This window comes from Diadema antillarum, unplaced genomic scaffold, assembly GCF_040938485.1.
Source record: "Diadema antillarum isolate AM-2024a unplaced genomic scaffold, OU_Dant_1.0 seq00000589_RagTag, whole genome shotgun sequence".
Taxonomy (NCBI): Eukaryota; Metazoa; Echinodermata; class Echinoidea; order Diadematoida; family Diadematidae; genus Diadema; species Diadema antillarum.
Window position 1 is genome coordinate 1,058,504 of NW_027271521.1, and position 24,847 is coordinate 1,083,350.

At 38.2% G+C, this 24,847-nt stretch overlaps 1 protein-coding gene across 1 annotated transcript; it reads right to left on the bottom strand.

Moving 5' to 3' along the window:
- Positions 1 to 9,474: 9,474 nt before the first annotated feature.
- LOC139735637 (uncharacterized) lies at positions 9,475 to 23,397 on the bottom strand. The gene is made up of 9 exons (XM_071646387.1): positions 23,385 to 23,397; positions 21,131 to 21,228; positions 15,681 to 15,806; positions 14,946 to 15,084; positions 14,541 to 14,707; positions 13,470 to 13,605; positions 11,233 to 11,758; positions 10,235 to 10,714; positions 9,475 to 9,730 (listed from the first exon to the last, which is right to left on the bottom strand). The coding sequence occupies exons 1-9, from the start codon at positions 23,395 to 23,397 to the stop codon at positions 9,475 to 9,477; spliced, it is 1,941 nt and encodes a 646-aa protein (XP_071502488.1).
- Between the last annotated feature and the right edge of the window lie 1,450 nt (positions 23,398 to 24,847).

Below are 24,847 nucleotides of genomic sequence, written 5' to 3' on the forward strand. Positions count from 1 at the left end.
CCACCATTCATTCAAGAAAGAAATCAATGCTGCTCTCAATGATCAAATACTTAGTATGTAGATAGTAACATTAGAGGATCTACCGTAGATGATTTTGACCCCTTTCGACATTCACATAACTTAAGGTAAAATTTGTGAAAAAAAGAAAAGAAAAGTAAACAATGTTTAGAAATCTACACAATTTAATTAGAATGTACAGGTAATGTTGAATATCTAACGTTAGTAGCATTTCATATGGAAATTGCCAATAATTTTGGTTCTCATGTCACCTCTCTGATGCAAAAGAAAGAGAAAAAATATTCCCTACAAGGTTTTTCAGAACCGGCAGACACACCTAATCACACTATTCTACCAAAAATGTTCGGGATGAACTGCTAAAAAAACACACTTTCCTGCCCGTTTTATGATACCAAATTTTAGCATAATGTAAAAGAAGACCCGCTCTTTCAGAAAATATGAAAAAGTCAAGTTCGGCTAGGTTGACCCATTTCACTTCAATATTTTCAGTCCTCACGCAAAATCAGTGTGTGCGACTTTATGTTCGTTTTGAGGTGCACAGTCACATATGATGTTTTGAAATTTATTTCACATTTTTTGACCAATCCTTACGAATATTCAAATGTGAGAGTAGATGATGTCATAGTATACCCTAACATTACATCGCAATTTTTCATGTGTATGCTACTAGCCTACTAGTACGGTATAGACCTCTATATAGAGGGATGAAGTTTGGACAAATTGTTATTTTTACCTAATACAAGTAAAAACCTGCTTTCATACCAAGATATATGTTGACATTTGTTCTTTTCAATTTTGGGTGGTTAAGGCAAGTTTAATATTCATAACGTTTCAGCTGAAATGTGAGATTTTCGTAATTTCTGTAGAACATTGTTCTATATGAAATGAATATCAAAATCTTGTGAGAGCATGACATTGTCAACTTTCCCATTTGAATATTCATGAGGTCTAGTCAAGAAATGTTTCCCCCAAAAATGTGAACTTTCAAAATGTCATTTCTTCCTTAATTCTTCTCCAATTTTGTCATTTTTTTTTTTATTGCTCTTTAGGGAATATCTTTCTCTTTCTGTTGAAATGTATTTACTGTGGGTGCACTGTTGAGATAAAGAGAAAAAACTGGAAACAGTTGAGACAAGTCTGGACAAGTTTTTCAAAATCTTTATTAAAAAAGAAACAAAATTCAGACTGGGGGTAAGGTCCCTGGTTTGTGACATATACATTGTAGTTCTATTATCGTCTTGCAACTAATCCAGTCATTCATTACAAACAAATGAAATTCAGCTGCTACAATGTACAATTTCTGCCAAACGATTTAATAGAGGCAGAATAAGGGCTTGCAGGTCAACCACATAAAATACAAATCCCAGTAGTGCATATGTCACACTAAATTTAAATCTATGTAAAAATGTTCAATTAAATACCTGGGATGTGTGTAATAGCACTAAAAAAACAATAATAACTAAAGTCCCTGAATTAACTTGATCTGGGAACAAGGGGGTGGGTGGGTCATCCCACAAGACCGACACCCATGAGTCATATGGCCCATGAGTTCAACATTGAAAAAAGGTGAATGAGCCATACAGCCAATAAATTTGACACTAGGCAAATAAGGCCTGTGAGTCTGACATGAGGCAAACAAGGGCCATGATTTTGACACTACATGGCCGGCGGAGCCGTGGGGGCCGTGGGGGCTAGGCCCCCACACTTTTTGTGCACATTACAAAGGAATACATAAGGAAATGGGAGAGGAGAGATGAGCTGAGGACCTTTTTTTTTTTTTTTTTTGCTTGTTAGCTCATGAAACCCGGAAGTGGGCCCCCACACTTTTGAAAACGCTCTGCCGGCCCTGCACTAGGCAAACAATACAAGACCCACAACCACAATACAAGACCCACAATACAAGACCCACACCAAGCAAAAAGGAACACAAGTTTCACACTAGGTGCAAACAACCCAAGAGTTCAACATTAATGTGTCGGTCTCGTGGGCTTTGTTTGCTTAGTGTCAAACTCATGGGCCTTATTTGCTTAGTGTCAAATTCAAGGGCTGTATGACTTGTGGGCTGGATGATTTGTGGGTGTCGAAGTCTTGACGTGCACCTGGGAGGGGGTGGTTGGTAACAAAAACCTGCATGACAGGTTCAACAAATTATACCAAGCATGAATAGAACTGATTGTCTTGCAAATGGAATTGATTCACTTTCTCATATCATATTCAAGCACAAGTGGATAGTGATAATTTTACAGTGACCAAAAATGAATGTAAAAATTACAGCTGAGCATTAACCTTAAAGGGTGTGTACAGTTCTGGTTGAGGTGAAGATTTAGCTTTTAATGTGTTGCGAGATATTCAGAAACCACTCTATGAGATGTCAAAGAGCATGCAATTCTAAGGGGTATCAAAAGTTTATTTGATGAAAAGCGGTTTTGAAATGGCTGAGATATCCAAAAACAAGGTGAAACAAAGAGATCCTAATAAAAGGCATGGCCTGCCACCTTTTATTATTATCACTATTTTTGATATGTCAGCCACTTGAAAACCAATTTTCATCAAATAAATGTTGAATCCTTCTTAAAATTACATGCTCTTTCATATTTTATTAGAGGTTTCTCATTATCTCACTTAGGAATGTTCAAAACATGAATCCCCACCTCAACCAGTACTGTACAGTCCCTTTAACCTTAAACGCTTTCTATAACAGATAAGGAAGCATATTTTTGCATTAGATTCTGGATAGTTTCATACATTTCTGAATTAATTCACCATGCTTGAAAAAATAATGACATGGACTCACATGGACAAGCAAACTTACAGTCAACCTCGCCTATGTCGAATCTATTTGGACTGAAGAAACAGATTTGACTTATGAGGGATTAAAATCAATATTTACAGAAGAGGACTTGAAAAGTTGTCGACTTGGGCAATTGTTCAATTCATGTGAGGTCAACTTATGCAAGGTTGACTGTAAATCATTTTTCTGGTGGACCATCATTCAGTTACAATAGCTTAAAACACAACTATAAACTACAGCACATGTCATAACAAACTATGTATGACTAAGTTTAGCACTACAATCATTTGGCAAGAATCACTGTACATTTAGAGGATTTAAAAAAAAAGAATGCACACACAAAAGCACAAATCAAGGACTTTGTCGTCATTCTGTGCAGATTTCTACATTCCTACAAAGCCAAACTCTTCCACGTATATATTAAATCAGCTGAGAGGTGAAAACATAACAGCAGTGATAAAATTCTATCCTTCGTTCATGTTGTGACAACTATCATGGCACTCTTGACTTCATTATACAGAATCTATCATGCTCTAAAAACTATCATTACATTTTAATTGTGCAGTCTACGCAAATAGAATGCAGTGGTCACAAATACTACACAAAGGTACCGGTACAGTAGTTGTCATGTCTTTCTTTTTGTATCGATATTAAAGTATGAAGCTGTTTCATAGTGAAGTCGATAATTCTCAAACAAAGGGGTTACATAATCACAACCTAAAGAGGGCAGACTATATAAAATAAATGTCTGTGACCACAAAGAGACAATTAGGCATGCCCCTCATAGTAACGGCAGTTCTTGCTCTCTACACTTACAGAACAATTGTAGGCCAACATGGCACATATTGGGAGTTACTGTAAAAGTGGAAATTTTCGCGGTGTTGAAATTTTCTCGCATTTCGCACAACCAGACACTAGCGCCAAAATAAAAGCACACAAATATTTTTGCTCGCCATATGTTCCAGTAGTTGATGTCTTGATTCCACGGGATTAAAAACATGCAAAACTCTTCTTACCCAGCTGAGCATGAAAGATCAGTCGCGCACAAATATATCCACTTTTACTGTAGCTCTCTAGTACCGGTACCTACTAGCATATAAAACCTCTCGTACTCTCAATTAGGGATTCACAATGTATGATGTCGTAACACTTACCCGAAGGTATTCCATTATACAATAATACAAAAATCTACATAGGGATTTCAGCTTCATATACATAACATCTGTATATTATCTCAGGAAACATACATTGTATAATGTTATATGCAAATCTGATCTGCAAAAATCTGCATAGGGCTTTCAGCTTCATGTGCACAACATCTGTATATTATCTCAGTAAACATACATTGTATAATTTTATATTTGATCTGCAAATACACAGTATATCAACATAAATTATACATTCTTCTCTATTTACTTATACATTTATATTCTCTCTAAACTTGTCTTCAGCATTTGAGGAATTTATGTACACCATAATCTTGCATAGTTGACACACAAAGTCCATATATCATTGAAAGTGCAAATTCAATTTCAGTTCACACATATTTCAAGGTGCTATTTCTTGTGACTTAAAAAGGAAGCTTTCAGAAGTATAAATGCACTTAAAGTACAGAACTAATGTCGAATATTATACAAGCAATAGTAAAGAATAAAAATAAAAGCTACTTGCAGATGTTCAGCCCCCTAATAAACAGATGATGAATTGATACATAAATTATCAAACCTTTATCATAAGTGTTCTTTAGATATCAAGTAATTTGTGGCCTTCGTTTCACAATACCTTTACAAAGTCAGTTCAATTATGAGGAACAATTTGCTTATGAAATTACCAATAGGGCCTACCTATATGATATGTGCAAGAATACAGTATGAGGACACATTATACTGTATTCCTACAGACAAAAAAAAAAAAATCAATATTTTGTTAGATCATCATCAATGTTTGACAGTCACCAGCCATTTTCTTACTTAGACAGTAACTCAATCTGAGCCAAAATGCTACATCATCATTTTGCCAGCTTGGGCTACGAAAATCAAGAACTGAAAAGTTGTACAGGGTCGGTAAAAAAAAGAAAAGAAAAAAAAAGGTGCATGCTCTTAAAACACATCAGACACAGAAACAAAGACAAATCGGGTAGCTGACAGATTAACTTCAAATGTCAGAGTATGTGGGTCATGTACCACTGATTTCTATACGAGGCATCTGGATATCTTATATTGGCTCATTGACATACAAACAAGTGAAGTCGCTGCACCGCCATCTTACCAAACACATTCTGTGGGGACTTGCACGCATTTGCCAGCAGAGACTGTCGCCGAGATCATGTGATGTCATGAGCTCCGTACACAAGTGTATGGGTGTGATGTGCAAGGTAAGATGGTGGCCAGTGACTTCAAAGTGATTGGCCTATGAGATGTCCAGATACTTCCTACTGAGATCAGTGGCATATGCACATACCTCACATGTAGTATGGTAGCAAAGTGGCAGTCATCTCAAGTGCAAGTATGTGTACATAGAACAAGGTGAACAGTCTAAGATATACAACATCTGCTCTGGTATTGCTCACTGCTCTAACGGCAAACGAGCTATTATTGTTCAGATTTCAAGGTGACTGAAGGTATAAACGTTAATACTGGGAAGTTCCTGATTTCAAGACGGAACAGCAAGTGAAGAGGACGGCATATAGACCTATACAGTTGTAATAATACTAATAATAACAACAACAACAACAACAAAAATAACTAGACCTCCGCCATAGAGATCGGTGATTTCCACCCATACGTGTACATGCTGCAAATCGCCTGACTTCCCAATATAGAAGCCTTTTGTTACGTCATCAACTTCAAGCTGTGCGGCGTGCCTGTTCCGTGTACCATTCTCAACCTTTTCTGCAAGTTTCATCCAAATCCGTTCACAACCCTTGGTGGAGGTAATAATGATAATCATTTATCATTATGCAGTGTAAAATAATTATCTATGTGCTCAACAGAACTTCTGTCTTAAACATCAGAAAAAAAAAGTTTTCAAAGATTTTACAAATTGCTTAGTGTCTGTCTCAGCCCTAAGTCTGTCTGGCAACCTATAAACAAAGTTCCTTGATCACAAAACGCATTGCCTGCAGGGCAAAGACAAAAGAAAGCTGTAAAGCACCTAGTCTCCAGCTATTAACTGGCAGTACACTTACCACATACCCATCTGCCTGGCTGGCCTAAAAAATAATACTGCATAATTCAAGATGTTATTTTTGTGTACAGATACATGTATTTTTACAAATGAAGAGGTCACAGAAATTTATTAATTGCAAGATGTTGTTTTCGCAAATTGACACTGACGCTATTGTAAATGCATTTTGCCCTAGTGCATGGTGACATTTTTGCATGTTGTTAAATTCATAATCCAATAGTGATTCACAAAATTCATGAAAATTAAACCCTCATGAAAATAAGTGCTTTGACGATGGGATGTCAGACCATAACCCCTATGTGTATACCAAACATATCCGGCGCCCTGCAGCATGGGGTTAGTGGGATGTCAGTGGAACCTTGTCCATTCCATAAAACAGGAAAATGATCTCCATTGTACAGACAGATGAAACTAGTACAGTAGGTAAATGCTTATTAAAAGAGCGGAGACAGCAGAACTGCAAATTTTCAAGGGATTATACCCCAACAAACTGCAATGAGCTCTCGGCATATGTTGTTAACACTTAATTGGTGTGGACACAATAGAGAATATTGTCCCTGATTTGATGCGCTTTTCCCTGAATGTGCATTAATCCCTCCAAACTCTTATTTCATTGTGATCTTTCTATTTCTTACTTGCTTTGATATGCCTGAAGATCGAGAGTGATGAGAGGTAGAATTGATATGCAAAGATGAAAATTTGTTCACTTCCACAGAACTGCCACTTTTTCAAGGGTGCATGGCAGAGTTATGATTAACACCTTGATTTATATTATTTGCTTTATCAACAACAACAAAAAAAAACCTGAAATTCCACTCAAGCTGCAAAAATGTGATTGTCTGAGCAAACCTGAGCAAGAAATGACAATTGACAGAGGTCAAAGGTCATGACTTTTGCCATGCTAGTAGATTACTACAATTACCATCACATAGATCCCTTTAACACGTTACCCACATTCAGGTCTCTTCTTATGAATATATAATCATATATACTGTAAATAAAAATCAAATGAAATAAGACCCCTCCCCCACTCCCCAAAAAATAACAATAAAAATTCAGGAAAAGTATAAACATAAAATCAAAAGATATTGAATATGACATCATCATGCCTAAATTAGGTACAGTTCACATATTTCACCTATGTATCACATATGCAACTCGTATAAAGAGAGAATGGAGGTTCTCGCATGACTATTATGCTGAAACTGCCCATAGCTCATAACTTACAATCACTATTTACATAGTATGACTATTATGTACATCGTACGATAAAAAAGTCTATACATATGTAACAGACCAGTTAGGGTAATCTCTGCAACCAAGCAACACACAATTTGAATTGGCATTAGTGCCTTACTTGAGTCTGGTTTTGAGCCTAATCTTGTGGGTCTGAGAGGTGTAGACTATGCTCTCATTTTTTTTTTCTTTTTGCTGAGGTACAAAACCCTATTGTGTGTGGCTCACACACCCTATTGTTTTAGTGAAAGCATGCAGCATTGACCATACAGTGTTCAGGGTTGTGTGTAGTCAGCAAAATGTGGCTGGGGACCAGTGAAACACTTGGAGCAGGATGGATAGAAGCATGTCCTAGCTCAAAAGTTCAAAAAAAAAAAAAAAAATGAGAGCGTAGTCTACACCTCTCAGACCCACAAGATTAGACTCAAAACTAGACTCAAGTAAGGCACTAATGCCAATTCAAATTGTATGTCGCTTGGTTGCAGAGATTACCCTAACTGGTCTGTTACACATATTTCAATTTCATTAGAAATATTTGAACTCTTTGACCTCTCAAGCTGCCCGCCTCTTCTCCTTTCTTTTGTTCTGTTATGGCATATATTTCAAAAGTAGGATATTTTAGCGAAGAGGGTACTCTAAGACAAATTTGCAAGTGCTTAAATTAGCGATCAAGAAACACAATGCCAGAATGAAAGAGAGAAAAAGAATCATTCCTTTTCGGAAGAAAACTTATAGTGATTGCCAGCATCGAGATGACATATGGCACATTTGTGTTCTTGGAATGTGACAGAATGAAATTAACAGCCTTTTTCCTTGTGGCAAATGTGGCACTAAAATTGGGCACATGTCTTCAGTGCAGAAATAGCGTAAATTCTACTCCTCCTTCCGTATCAAGTATTCTTCTTTGACCTTCTGTCAAAAAAAAGTCGAGAAGATTTGGGCAATCAGTAAAGATATTAGTTTAGAATTCCTAGGATATATACTGTCCTGTGTCCCGACAACACAATGCACAAGAATTTAAAAGAGAATAAAACCCCTTGAACTGTATCGGCAGCATTACAGCCTTTATGCCTCAAGAATGAGTAAATTGATAATTGAATGAATAATGGTATATGCAAAATGATATACAATTTCAGCAAATTGGCCTTGAGATCAGTTTCCTGGCATATAAAAATTATAATGGAAGATTTTAACTCTTCCCAACAGGCAGTATATTTGCCCAAGGCTTAGCAACAGGATTAGCATAACCAAAAAGTTGCACATCCACACTCTATTCTCAAGTATTGATATGCATTAGCAGGCACAGAGGAATGGAACATATGTGCAATTTGGTATTGTGGTCCTCAAAGGAAAACAATAAAATGAGAGTATGTCATACATTATGAAACATAGTAAACTGGCCTTTAGGTTTGCTTTTGACTGCTAAAATCCAACTTTGGAGGCCAGAACCACCGCACACACAAGTCCAGATGACAGACAACGTAATCCTGTCCTGCCCCTCTCACCCTCTCACTTACATGCCAAGCTGTGACAGGGTACCACATACAGCTACAACATTTACCCTGCAACAAGCCAGTGTTCAATTGGTGGTGGAGCTAGCTTAACAAGCTCGTAATTACTTTTGTAGCAAAGTTGTCAGTGCTACGGGATGTTGGCTTCGGGCATGATTTGCACAACATTTCTCACTTAGAAATGTGTGATTTCACATTGAAGTAACATCTCGACATGGCGTTTCTTTTCACATCTTGAGAGCTGACCAGAATTTGCAAAACTTTTCATCAGTCAAGGATTTTTCCACCATGCAGGAACGATTGTGTTATGTGAGAATTGTTTGTGCATGTGCCTTTCCTCTATTCTGCTTCATGTACTTTGAAAAAAAAAAATAATGGCAGAATATATGGATGACTTATATTCCTTGTCAGTTACACACTGCAGCCTTCAAATCTCTCACATTTTCATCATGTGAACTCTGTTACACCAAAACAATCATGCTGAACACTATGATTATTGGGGCATTTGCTGTTCCACTCATAAACAAGAGAAAAAGTTGGCACAGTCTATAACTATAATTGTCATCGCAATTTTCCACCAAACTGGTGACCCTGACATGATCCGAACATGCGCCTGTCTGATAAAGGGAAATCAGACCTAGATGTAAACGCATGCATCTAAATTTGATTCGTACCACCTGCATACTTGCATTGCATTATAACCATCACACATATTAAATCAACTCAATGCGTTCACATCGGATACCCGCTCGATCGTGGAATGTTGTGGAGCCCGCCACCCCTCTGCGTGCTGCCAGAGATGGACAGCTTGCCAAAGTCGCTGGGAGACGGCTTGGTTGCCAGGGGACCGCGGAGGGTGGAGCCAATTGGGCGGGGCCGCCTCCCAAGAGAGCCCACCATTCCTGACCCTGTTGGGGGCCCAACCTGGGATGGCTGGTTGTAGTTGGAATGTAGTGCAGCGGAGTTCCCAAAATCCAGTGGAGTTGTGCTGAAAAGTTAGCCAAAACAGAAAGAAGATGATCTTGTCAGAGCTTTGGTGTAGCACTTAGCAGTCACCGAAGTATACCCTGAGGTGAACTCTCAGCTAGTATTTTCTCAATGATTGTATACATAATTGTACAAATTATCGAAACCAGAAAATTGAAGATGAAAGATAAGATGATGTAGTCTGAAAACTATAACATAATTATGGGTATGTTGGGCAACACATGGTGAATGATTTTTTCTTTTCTTTTGCCATGGATGTAGATCACTCCCTTGACTCAAGATTGGACTTTCACAGCAAGTATGAAATTTATTTTATGAAACCATTTTAGATAACTGACAATTTTGGTAGATATTGGAGTAATGACTCAATAGGTAGGCCCCTACTAGTTATATTATGAATATGTAAGAATGGCCCTTGAATTACCTGCTATCCATGCATATGGTGCAAGCAAAGAGACCTGTCATTTTGTTGTTGTTGTTGTTGTTGCTAACATATTTCATTTACCTTTCAAAAGACTGGTAATCATTTCTGCTAAATGAATCCTGATAGGAGGTCCTGGGAGAAGTTGACGGTAGAACAGAGCTGCCACCAGTCTTGTCCAGTGAGTGCATGGCACCCCTCTGGAGACCCATGCTCTGTGGAACCAAGTCCGTTGCGTGACCTCCCTGGTTGCCACCATAGCTACCCATCCCTCCCTGGCCCTTGTGGTGCGGAGAGAGGTGGCTGAGGCGGCGGGAGAGCATCATCTCTTCCATGTGGTTTCCGGGCGTGGCCAGCATCACCTCGTCGCCATAGTTACCCTTGAGCACAGACATCAAGTCTTGGTGTTGACTGATCCTGTCTTCGTTGAGCGTATGAGGTAGTGCGTTGTCGTGGGCAAAGTCTGACTGATAGGGGGCGCTGGCATCATCGGGAAATCCCGAGGACTCCATGGGTCCAGGGAACGTATCTCCAAATGTCTGCACTTCCACATTTTCAGAGAACCTGAAAACCAGATAATGAAGATAGAAATGGGTCAATTACAGCAATATTGATTCTATGCAAGGTTAATAAAGTTTCACTATTTTTGATGATACATAGCTCTGTGTCTCCATGTGATCAAAATAACACACTTGAATATACCGTTTGCTTTTTGCAGTGAATACCTGAAATGTAGTAAGTTTTATTTTATATATCTTCAAATGTCAGTAAGACAATAACATGGTCATTTGCATCGAACACAGACAGATTTGCAAAATATTATGTGCATAAGATATGTGGCATATAATATGGTGTCACTGTGTACGTTGTTGTCATCACAAAATCATTATCATCAACCAACATGGTTTTATTGAAATGCACATAACTGCAACTGAAAAAAGTGGCTGCATCCATTATTTCTATATTTTATATGATGTATGATAAGTGATGCATCAAGCAATTCATATTTTCTGATTCCTAAATAAATATACTATTAAAGGTACTAAATAAAGCTTGACACAGTTTCATGATTTAGTACTCACCTGACACTGCCTTTAGGTTTTCCTGATTTTATCAGTCTTGACCTCCGTATATGCCCATTGGGCAGTCTAGTCGTCCGCGGGGATGCACCGTTTGCTGATGCGAGACCCTGTTGCCACGGCGGCAGTGAGTTGAAGGTCGACTGAAGGGGCGGAGGGGATTTGTGAGAACTGGTCATGTCGATCTGGTGGGGGAACGCCGACCCCGAGCTGGTTGCTGGTGGAAGGTGTGCCACGTTGGGGGACTTCTGCCTGGAAGTTGCCTGGGGCAGCAACGAGGACTCTTGCTGGAATCCCGACTGGAAGCGAGACGATGAGGGCTGGTGATTGTAGGAGAACGACGTAGCATCTCTCGTTGTAGCGGGCTGAAATCTGGGAGAGATCTGTTGGCGCGGAGATGTGCGCTGAATGGGCGACGCTTGCTGCTGATGAGGCGAGGTCTGTTGCTGATGGGGTGAAAGATACTGTCTTGGTGAGGTGATTTTTCTCCTGGGTGAGGTGTACTTCTTCCTGGCTGTCACAGTAGATGCTGTGAGAAATACACAGATTTTGACAAAGAAAATGTTGCGCATGATTACAATAATTTAAAAACTAGAAATGTCGCTACGGCGACTGGTGTATGCCTCCGCCATAATGCATGGTTCTCCTAATAGGTCTATAGTACGATGTCTTGACAATGTGTGATGACAGTTTCACACAATTGGCAAAATATTAGAATGACAGGTTTGCCATAAATGTGCTGAATGTTCACTTTCCTAGAACTAGGTTCAAATGGATGAATGATTAAAACGTCAGAGTGCAGGTATTTGGGGGAACTGATGATTTTTACTTTACTTTTGACCCTTTTAAAAGTTTATGCATTGAGTAATTTTCAAGGTATTGAGAAAAAGTATAATTTCAGTATCAAATGGTAAAATAGTATTATCTAAACCTGGCCTTTGACCTTTGACCTCACAGTTCCAAAGAGAATCACTGTTAGGTAGAACATGCATAAATATGTAAGTTTCATAATAATACCTTGAGTTACTTTTGAGATATGGAGGAAGAAGTGCAATTTAGCACTTTCACTTGACCTTTGACCTTTTGACCTTTGACCTTTTGGTAAGAAGCTTCCCACAGAATATATATTGGGTTATACATGCATACATCAAGTTTTTTAAAAATCCTTCAGGCATTGCATAAATATAAGGAAAGTAGTGATATTTTGAGGAGTTGACCTTGACCTTTGACCCCCTGACCTTTGACCCATGACCCCCAACTTCCCTGGATAATCACTGCCCATCGGTACATGCATATATACTAAGTTCCATAAAGATACCTTGAACCATTTGCGAGATATGGAGAAAAACATGAAATTTCAACCTTTTTTTCACAAAATAACCTGTGACCTTTGACCCCGTGACCCCGTGACCCTAAAATCCAAACAAAGTATCGTCCCCCCCAGGATATACCCTCATACCAAGTTTGATGCAAAACCACCTCAACGGGACGGACGTACGGACGGACGTACAGACGTACGGACAGACGGATGGACGACCCGAAAACATAATGCCTCCGGCCACTTCGTTGGCGGAGGCATAAAAATGAACTGCATCTACAGTTAACCTGATTGTGACACCTTTGACTCTTTTATCTTTAACTTTGACAGCAAAATCTGTTTGTACAAGGTGTTTATGATGGCATTTTGTGGTGATGATTTTGGAGGATTGATTAAAGGACTTCTGTTGCCGTTTAAAGAATATGTCTAGTCATCTGGCTTCCCTGGAAGATAATTACTTGCCACTTTTGTGGGGAAAAAAAAAGATGCACATTCAAAGAACTGACAAAAAGAGGACTACAAACAATAAATGAAAACACAGCAGTGGATGCAGTGCAAGCATACAAGGGTAAAGATTTGGACTACACCCCACCTTGTTCTCACAAAATATAGCCAAAGGGTTTGTGCATTCTCACATTACAATGCACACATTTTGTTCTGTATTCCACATATCTATGCATCTTTGACAATGTGAATGTGTCTTGGTATATAAACCTGTGAGAGACAACTAAATCAAACATAGCAACACCCAACTCACTCATGACACAGATATCTAATCTGATCTAATCCAATCTAATCTAATCTATTATCCAATGCCCCCCCCCCTTCAAAAAAAAAAAAAAAGAAGCAAGAAAAGCAAAATAAAAATGAAGGGGACATTGCAATAAGATATTGCATTCGGACAACAACACTGGAATAGTACACTGACCTTGCTGGTCGGGCCCCAGGCCCCCAAAAGCCGCCGAGTAGACCATCACATTGTCCTCTCCCTCTGTGTTACCCTGGGCATAGGCATAAGGGTTGGTGGCCGGCTTGCGTCTCACAATAATGTTGTCATACTTTGGGAAGAAATGAGCAATCAACTTTGTTTGAATCACAGCTTGAAAAATTGAGACAAATTGGAGTTAAAGTCAAACAGCTGACATATAGAGATCTTAAACAGGGAAATGTTTTTCTTAATTTAGTCCAAATATGGTGACAAAGATAATGATAGACACTTTGCTGATAGCAGTCAACACATCTCTATGCTATATTTGGGTCCAGATGCAAGACTGGTTCAAAGAAAGAGTTGTTGTTTTTTCTCCACGAGGCACAAGTGTGTCTGCTTGAAATGGGTGAGCTTGCGTCTTTCATTTTAAGTTGAGGCATGAATAGTTCATCTTTTCATCTTGCATTCTTTCATGTACATCTTTACCTATTTATTTACTAATTTATTACACCCATCATCTACCATATATGCTATATGTTTTTGTGAGTAAGATATTTCGCTACTCAGAACTTGAAAAGCAAGCTCTACAGTGGTTGAATTTGCATTTTATTCATTCATTCATGCATCATCCATCTATTCGTTCATTAATTTCTTCATTCATCCATCAATCCCTCTATTCGTTCTTTCATTTATTCACTCATTCATTTATCCATTAATTCTTTCATTCATGCAACTATCCATTCACTCTTTCATTCATTCATTCATTCATTCATTCATTCATTTATTCATTCACTCATTTGTTCATTCATCATTCATCCATTCATTCATTCATTCATTCATTCATTCATTCATCCATCCATTCATCCATCCATCCACCCATCCATTCATTCATTCTTTCATTCATTCATCCATCCATCCATCCATCCATTCATTCATTCTTTCATTCATTCATCCATCCATCCATCCATCCATCCATTCATTCATTCTTTCATTCATTCATCCATCCATTCATTCATTCATTCATTCATTCATTTGTCTATTCATTGATTCCATTGCTTCACTCACAGCTTTCCTGATGGCCATCCTACTCCCCTTGATGTCTGCCGCTGCCCTCTTGTTGAGGGGCTTGACCGGGCTACCGTAGGTGTTGGTCCGCTCCCCGCAGAAGTTGATGTGCCTTGCGGCCGCCGTCTGATTGAACCTCCGGCTGCAGTGTGGACACTGGATGTAATCTGTGTATATGTGTGATTTATCAAAAATAGAAAGCACTGAAGTTAAATCAATATCAACATCATTTGCAGAATACACTGCAGATGTAACTAATGACTGCCTACGCTTGCTTTTATCACTCATAACCAGTTGCATCTGATAGCATAAGTGCTCTGGCAAAACATCTTGTACACAATGAACAGTCTCCCTTAGAGAACAAGTCCCTGAACAAACATCATCGTCATCGTCATCATGACTGACCTGGGTTGACCGATGGAGGCGGCGGAGGAGGGAGGGGTTTCCCCGTGCGTATTGCATGCTGGGCCTTCCTGGCAGACCGGATGGCATTGACGAAGTCTTTGTGGTTCCTTCTCCAGTTTGTCTGTTTGACACCCTGATTCTGAGGGGAGATATTTAGAAGATGATGGTCTGACATCATCACTGACACAAATTGGGTACTAACATTTTCTCAATGTATGTATGACAATCAGTGTGTGCTGTATTTTTCATTTAAGGATGAGAGGAATTTTGTACATTATTTGATATCTCCAACAATATTTGCTGGTTATAAATTATTTTTGCTATAGTTCAAAACAGAGAAAATAAACGCACACTACAATGAAAAAAGGCAAATAAATAATACTGCGATACATGCAGTTATCACACAGAAAAATATACTGACATTGGTAGAAGAAACTCTAATCTTTCTATCAAAGCCAATTTTCTTGGCAGCATAAAATAAATAGGCCATGAATGCAGACATTCTCATTGACATTTTGGGAACCTTTCATACCAGGTTCCCGTATGTCAGTTGATGCTACTGGAATCTGGTATACCAGGTTCCTGTAAAAGGAATGAGTTATACAAAAGTCCAACAGGATTCATGGAGTTTTGCTCTTTGGGAGTCACGTTGAGCCAAATGCCCAAAGTTGATAAAACCTTTGATGGCACTAGCACAGTTACTGCACAAAAATGAAGAAGAATGTTGTTTCCTACCTTCACTTGTCCTGGTTTGACAATCTTAGTGACAGATATTCCAGTTCCCGAAATTCTCTGCCGACCAGACTCGAACACTCTCCTCTTGCGGTTGAAGGTTTTGGCACATATTCCAACATGCCTTGTCTAGGAATAAATAGAGGAGATTAAAAAGTTACCATAAATCCACTGCCAGGAAAAAAAAATGCCATATCAATCTTTTCAATTTACTAGAATATTATAAAAATAACAAAGAAATGAGACAAAAAATAGACAATGCACAGAAACACAAGTATTTACCAGTGCATACACACATCATTTCTCTCAAATTGATGCAAAACAACAACAAACGAGACATGAAAACTCGTCACATTGAGGACGAGTTAGGTGATACGCTTGTGGTCATCAGATGACGGTCATCTGTGATCGACAAGAAAAGAATGTGATATAGGCACCTTGAAGTTATATTGAGCGTGCATGCGAAACCGTTTCTGTAACCACTCGGCCACGGGTCATCCACGGAAATGGTAAGACAAAAAAAAAACAACAATGTATAGATATAACCGGGGGAAAGTCAATGCCCACTCAACTAACGTGGCCGTGTGAACATCTATTGCATTGCTAGACGGAAAAGCGGCCTTGTAACGACTGAGGTCGCTATTCCATTTCTGGCAACTTGGGAAAAATACGTCCCGCAGACATAAAACCTATAATCGGCTGGTTTTGATACCTTGCCTTTAATAACAATTTTCAGTGTAATGACGTCATCAAATTACAAAACAATGACATCGTCTTGAAAGACAATTGTTCAAAGTACAACACCTCAGTCGTCGCCATTACATACTATGATCTGTTTGACAAAGACAACCTGTAAAATTTGCTGCAGTCGAAGCAATGTGGTCTCCAACACACAAAAAAGAGGGATATGGCGTGTGTGTGTGTCTGTGTGTGTGTATAGGTGCGTTTATATACGAACGTGATTTCTACATGGACGAATATGTAATACAAAATTGAAGAAAAAAAAGTAAAATAGCTAAGAATTTTGTTTCGTGATCTTGTGGGGTTCGAACCCGCAACCTCACGTCTCTGAGACGTCGCCTTTAACCACTCGGCCATACGTCTCGGCGAGAAAATATGAGGAACGTAAACTTATGTATGTGAAAGATGAATCGGGAATCGTTTTGTCCACATTCCATTCTCATTTTCAGTTTTAAACTGCAAAATTGTCAACCTGATAATGAGATTTCAAAAAATAAAATGCATGATTACTGAAGCTTATTGTCTCAGCTACAACATACTTAAATTTCAGAGGAAATGAAGCGAAATCAGCTGAGATAAAGGTGCTTAAACGTTGTCAAGTCAATGCATGGTTTAAAAAAAAATCACCTCCCATAGACATAACACGTAAACTTGTCCGATTTTGCATCTTTACCTTTAATCACAATTTCAGGTATGATGACGTTATCAAATTTCAAAACCATGACTTGGACTTAAAAGGCAAATGTTCAAAGTACAACATATCTGAATTTGGGATAATATTGAGCTTAAACAACAGAGATACGAGCAAATGAATGTCAGAAACAGTACCTCAAAAAAATTAATACCACTTTTTTGACTTCAGATGATGATATGATGACGTCATAATGTATTTAGGGAAATATTGATACTTGAAACGTTATTTTCAATTCATATGCTTTTGTAATATGCAATAAAAACATAGGGTCACCTGACGTTTTAAAGAGCTATGGCGAAATAAAGAAAGACATGTTTTTCGCTATATTTCCACATAGACGCGCACACGAAATTTCAACTTTGACGCCAGCGCATTCCTTTGTTATAGGTCGAAATTGATCGAAAATCAATGGATATTGTTACTTAATGTATCAGGAATCCAAATCTGTCAAAAAAGGTGCATTTTCATGTTGCTTACGCGCACTGCGCGCGGAAATGCGCGGACGGATGCGAACGCGCGGAACGCTTAAAATTGTCTGAAACTTCGAGATTTCCCATTGGGAAGTCGTTTTAAGCATTTAAAAACTTTGACGCGCGCTAATGCGCGCGTAATGATGTCCTAGGTAATTAGCATTAAAAAGTAAGATAGAGCGTAACCTGAACTTTATGTCCACCGAAAATGATACAGAAATGACCTTTAGTTATGAAGTTATGATTGATCATGTAACATGGTCCGAAAATCACAAAATGGCGCCTAGATGACGTCATAGATATGTTACTGTCATGAAAACCTTATTGTGGCTAGATATTGTCATGAGACATGTTGACTGAAAATGTCATGTTATTCCGTCATGTCAATGTTGAGATATTCACGACACAAAATGTGCCAGAAAGAAAGAAGAACGAGACATGAAAACTCGTCACATTGAGGACGAGTTAGGTGATACGCTTGTGGTCATCAGATGACGGTCATCTGCGATCGACAAAGAAAAGAATGTGATATAGGCACCTTGAAAATATATTGAGCGTGCATGCCAAACCGTTTCTGTAACCACTTGGCCACGGGTCATCCACGGAAATGGTAAGACAAAAAAAAAATACACACAACAATGTATAGATATAACAGGGGGAAAGTCAATGCCCACTCAACTATTAAACGTGGCCGTGTGAACATCTATTGCATTGCTAGACGGAAAAGCGGCCTTGTAACGACTGAGGTCGCTATGCCATTTCTGGCAACTTGGGAAAAATACGTCCCGCAGACATAAAACCTATAATCGGCTGGTTTTTGATACCTTGCCTTTAATCACGCACGTGTGCAACCTTACGTCTCTGAGACGTCGCCTTTAACCTCTCAGTCATACGTCTCGACGAGAAAATATGAGGAACGTAAACTTATATGTGAAAGATGACTCAGGAATCGTTTCGTCCATCTTCCATTCTCATTTTCAGTTTTATGCTGCAAAATACTCAACCTGGTGAGAAGATAAAAAAAAAATAATAAAATGTATGATTACTGCAGCTTATTGTCTCAGCTACAACATACTTAAGTTTCAGAGGAAATCAAAATCAAGTGAGGTAAAGGTGCTCGAGCGTTATCGAGTCAATGCATGGATAAAAATCAAAAATCCCCTTTCATAGACATAACGTACAATCTTCGCTGATTTCGATATCTCGCCTTTAACCATACCTTCTAGCATGATGACGTCATCAAATTAGAAAATAACGATATGGACTTGAAAGTTGTTCAATGTATAACATATTCATTGTACGTTGTCAGTTTGCTATTGACATGACGATCAATCACTTGAACATGAGGCAGCTATTAGTACCTGTATGAAATTATTATAGGCATGGTTATCAAATTCCCCTAAAATTTCCTTATAATTGCTTTATTTTTACACACAGTTAAGCTATCCCTTTAAACTCGTCACAGTTTAATTAGAATCATTAACATCATACATTAGTACCATATTCAGTTCCATAGCTGATCACGTTTGCTAATTAATTAAGATTAATTGTCTAGAATGTGTCATATGGCCAACCTGTATACACACGTACACACACACACAATGCTAAATGTATGTATCAAACCTCTGTAACACAACTTTGAACTAACTGTAGGAATTATCGCTGTACTTATCATCTAGATACTTTTTATCACTATCTGAAACTCCACAAAAACCACTAATTGACAAATAATCATCAATACAGAAGACTGACTTAAATGAACAATTCAAATACCTTTTTTACAATGTATAGCTTGTTCCATGTATAAATCAGCACAAAGTAACCACGACTACATTGTGTTACTGAATTGATATGAACAAATTTCATTTTATTACAATATTTTAAATCAGTTTGAAAAGCCCAGCCTGCAAAATTTTGCAGCAGTCGAAGTAATGCAGTCTCCAACGCAAAACAAAGGGATACTATGTGAGTGTGTGCGTATAGTTGTGGTTACATGCGAACGTGATTTCTACATGGACGAAGGTGTAGTACTCCATTGAAGAAAAAACAAATTAAAAAAATAATTATTTTCTTTCGTGCTCTTGTGAGGTTCGAACCCGTACGTGTGCAACCTCACGTTTCTGAGACGACGCCTCTAACCACTCGGCCATACGTCTCGACGAGAAAATTAGAGGAACGTAGATTTATGTACGTGAAAGATGAATCAGGAATCGTTTCGTCCACATTCCATTCTCATTTTCAGTTTTAAATTGCAAAATTGTCAACCTCATGAGGAGATTTCAAAGAATAAAATGCATGATTACTGCAGCTTATTGTCACAGCTACAACATACTTAAGTTTCAGAGGAAATGAAACAAAATCAGCTGAGATAAAGGTGCTTAAACATTGTTAAGTCAATGCATGGTTTAAAAAAAACTCACCTCCCATAGACAATACACGTAAACTTGTCCGATTTTGCGTCTTTACCTTTAATCACAATTTAAGGTATGATGACGTCATCAAATATCAAAAGCATGATATGGACTTAAAAGGCAAATGTTCAAAGTACAACATATCTGAATTTGGGATAATATTGAGCTTAAACAACAGAGATACGAGTAAATGAATGACAGAAACAGTACCTCAAAAAAATTAATTCCACTTTTTTGATTTCAGATGATGATATGATGACGTCATGAGTTTTCCTGGCAATATTGGTACTTGAAACGTTATTTCCAATTCATATGCTTTTGTAATATGCAATAGAAATATAGGGTCAATGGACGATTTAAAGAGCTATGCCGAAATAAACAAAGACATGTTTTTTCACTATATTTGCAGAAAGACGCGCGCGCGGAATTTCAACTTTGACGCCAGTGCATTTCTTTGTTATAGGTCAACATCGATCGGAAATCAATGGATATTGTTACTCAAAGTATCAGGAATCCAAATCAGTCAAAAAAAAATGCATTTTCATGTTGCTTACGCCCTCTGCGCGCGAAATTGCGCGGACGGACGCGCACGCGAGAAAATGTTTGAAACGCTTAAAATTGTCTGAAACTTCGAGATTTCCCATTGGGAAGTCGTTTTGAGCCTTTTAAAATTTTGACGCGCGCAAACGCGCGCGTAATGAAGACCTGGGTAACTAGCGTTAAAAAGTAAGATAGAGCGTGACCTGAACTTTATGTCCACCGAAAATGATACAGAAATGATATCCAGTTATGAAGTTATGATCGATCATGTGACAAGGTCCGAAAATCACAAAATGGCGCCTAGATGACGTCATAGATATGTTACTGTCATGAAAACCTTATTGTGGCTAGATTTTGTCATGAGACATGTTGACTGAAAATGTCATGTTATTCCGTAATGTCATTGTTGAGATATTGACGACACAAAATGTGGCAGAAAGAAAGAAGAATAAAAAAAAAGAGAAATTTTGACAATCACAATAGGTGATACGCTGATAGCGTATCACCTAACAAGGCATACATACCATATACCTGTATGCGCATACACAGAGCCAATCCTCTTAATCTAGGCAAATCAAAATATTGCAAATTTCTTACCAATACGTCCGGTAAAAATGTCCTCCCACATGTGTGACAAGGCACAAGGTCTCCGCCCGCAGCCGAGCGTTTCCCACCGGCTGAGAGCTTCCCTGTGTCTGAAATGTAAGGTAACGAGGGGGAAGGAAAAACAGATTGATAGACAGAAAGATGGAGTTATAAATCAGAGAGCAAGAAGGGGAGGAGAAATCAAAGAAAATGAATCAGTAGTGCTGCATTTGTTGTTAAGTTTGAATTAACAGTATATTACATATGGTCAATAAAAAACAAACACAATTTTAAAACAAAAAAAGCATCAAAAGTAAAACTAGCAACGTTAGACCAATGGCTTTGATTCCTTGCTATACTTGTATGGAGAACTGGGCAATACCGATTAGGTGTCTTGCTGAAGGGCACAATCGATGCTGCCATCAAACTTGAATCAGCGACCTTTAACATTGGGAGTCTTCATAGATGTCAAGTTCAAAAAAAATTTATGAGTGAGATTTTCATGATTCAGCATCTCGGCACGCGCTCATGTGCATGAGCGAGTGAGCGAAGCGACTGAGAGAGGGGAGGGGGGTGTCCGCCCTCCCACAGTAGGGAGCTATTTCAATTTTTAATTCTTAATGGTGCAAGCTGGTGCATACTTAAATGACTATTTTTTTACTTATTTTGAAAGACAAAAGGGAAATATGCCTTCAATTGCAACTCTCACTTTAATCCTTTAAGCTGTGCTCCCAATGCGTGAGAAAAATGGGTGCCATGGGTGAGATCGTGAGACAGACCGTAAATGCTCGAGTCTCTCTCACAATGCGTGACACTTGGTAGCTCCGAGTCTTTGGTCTTGTCAAATTAGCCACAGCAGCTCCTGATGGGTAATCTTAAGCTGATCAACCCTGATAATTCTGGGAAAATACTCGGTCATCTGCTGCTTCCATTCTTAAAGGCCTATGATAGTATTCTGCAATTTGTAAAGAATACTAGGTATGTTGTTGCTGGGGCGACAAGACCTCATATGTGAAATGTTCAGGAGAGCCGTCCCCCCCCCCCCAAAAAAAAAAATTGTCTTGCATTTCTCATATTGGAGGTACAGCTGCAATAGTTTGTGTGTGTGTGTGTGTGTGTGTGTGTGTGTATGTGCGTGTGTGCGTGTGTGTGAAATTTTGAATTTCGTCAATAATTATCAGGTAATTTATGATAATAATATGAAACTTTCACAAATGGACAAAACAAAAAATCTGAAATGAATTTGGAGTACACAATATCAAAGACAGAAACTGCATTTTTATATTGTGATTATCAGAGGCATTCCATAAACCTTCAATTCCAGACCATCCTTCTCCATCATTAAACATGTGTGTGTGTGTGTGAAATTTTGAATTTCATCAATAATTATCAGGTAATTTATGATAATAATATGAAACTTTCACAAATGGACAAAACAAAAAATCTGAAATGAATTTGGAGTACACAATATCAAAGACAGAAACTGCATTTTTTATTGTGATTATCAGAGCGAGGCATTCCATAAACCTTCAATTCCAGACCATCCTTCTCCATCATTAAACAACATGTTCAATTGAGATGAACAGAGCACCTAGTACCTTCTGTCTTAATGTCCCATTAAGTTTACTCTAGCGACATAAGCACAGCTCCATGCACAGCCACAATAAACACCTACTATGTGACCTAGTCAATACAACTTACAAGCATTTTTGTAATATCAATTCACACAATATCAATAGTTTTACGTTGAGCAAAATGAAGTGTGACAGAGAAAAACAAGAAAAAAATAACATTGCCACTCAAAAGTGGAAGTGTTACTGACATGACACAGTCACACTCCACAGTTTCATCGACATTGCAGAGTGAACTAAATAAATTTATTTTGACAGGCCCGCCCGGCTGAGCTGCAGTGAGTTGGGACTATATTTAGAATCTAGATTTTTTTTTTCTGTGTTAGAAATTTTCAAGTAGAAATTTTGTGCGGCACGCACGTGTAAACCATGTGTATTAATAGTTCAAAGTAGCCTCATACATACAATGTAATGCGTATGCATTGTCCTCACGTCATTTACCGGACGCTGCTGTGTACAGTATAGTATGTAACGAAATGCATGGCAGCATGCACTGCCCAAAAATAAACAATCGTAAGGTAAGTCACAACACAATAATAAGTAGATGGGACCGACATAACAAGATACCGATGTCCTAATAAAAACATGAACATCCTACACTAAGCATTTAAAAGGCAATGAATGCCTATCCTTACCTGGGCGTGACATGGCTATGCATGAAGCAGCATTTCAGTCATTTTTTGGTGACGCATTCAAATCATATTTCCGTTCAGAGGTGACGATGACAGAATTCATATATTTACGTCGCGTCGCCAACAGAACAGAATATCCATATTGACCATGTCCGTGAATAGCGAAAGGCGTTGCGTAGCTAAGCAAGCTGGCAACCACATTGTCATTGTGCGCATGCCCAGTTCAATTTGTTAATTGACCAACCTGCAAACACCGACAGTGCACATGCTTGGCCTATTACCATATTATGTCAGTTTGTTTGCCCCCAGGCTTATTTCATTCACAACAGGGTGCCTATCGAATTTTGTTTCTTCGATTATCCGTGGATGACACCTAACGATACAGCTACAGGCGAAAGGGTGTGAGTGATCAATGGGAAAGATCAATGCATTCAGTGTTTCAAATTTTCAAGACACCAAAGAAAAAACGATGGTCTTTTCATCGGTGTGAGCTTGTAAACAATCATCCCCTTATAGAAGAGCATGGCCATTCATCAGCATCATAGTCTATGAACAATCCAAGGATAATCCACAAACGGTTCCTTTTGGCAGAAGCCCATGATAAAGCATGGTTCGGAGAGAGAAACAAAATAATATCTTTGTTCCGGAAAAAAAAAAAAGATTATCGGACCTGGTACAATCAGGAGCAGGTCAATCTTTCCATAGAAACTATTGATGGTATGCACCTGTTATTGGCTAGTGCTGTGTATCTACTAAGAAAATGAAAGAAATTCAGTTGTTCCTCGATGAAAAGGGCAAGAAATGCTTTGGTTGTTTTTATTATCTCTGTTTTTGTTTGTGTTGAGTTTTATTTCAACTTCCTGGTCGATTGTGTTTGTTGTTGTTTTTTAAATCAAAATCAGTATAACTACAGGATCTGAGCAATGAACATGATATTTATGATGTTAACCATGACGAATATGCTGCTAATCACGATGTCAATTTAACAATGAAAATTACAAACATACTGACAAAATATTCATACAATTTTATTTGCAAAACATTTTTTTTTAATTTTGTTTTTATTAGAACAAATTAAAATGAATTACAACATTTACGACAATCGTGAAATGATTACAAATCGCAAAAAGACAATATGGTTACACGGCACGTAAAACGGCATGGTAAAACGGAACGTCAGCAAAAATGTAATACCCTTACTTAAAATCCCCCTACCCCCCCCCCCCAAAAAAAGGCAAAGTGATGACTTCATATAAGTTTAATCAAAACAAAATTAAGTGATTTAGTAAATATTAGAAAAATTACAAAAAAAAAAATCATGATGAAAATAGCTGGAATTATGCAGTAGTTTTCTAGCAATTAAATGATAACATTGATACACACCAGCTGGTCATAAAAAACAATATACATGTATAAAAGTTTCAATTACTACATCAAATAAACTGAATTACAATTACTAAACCCGA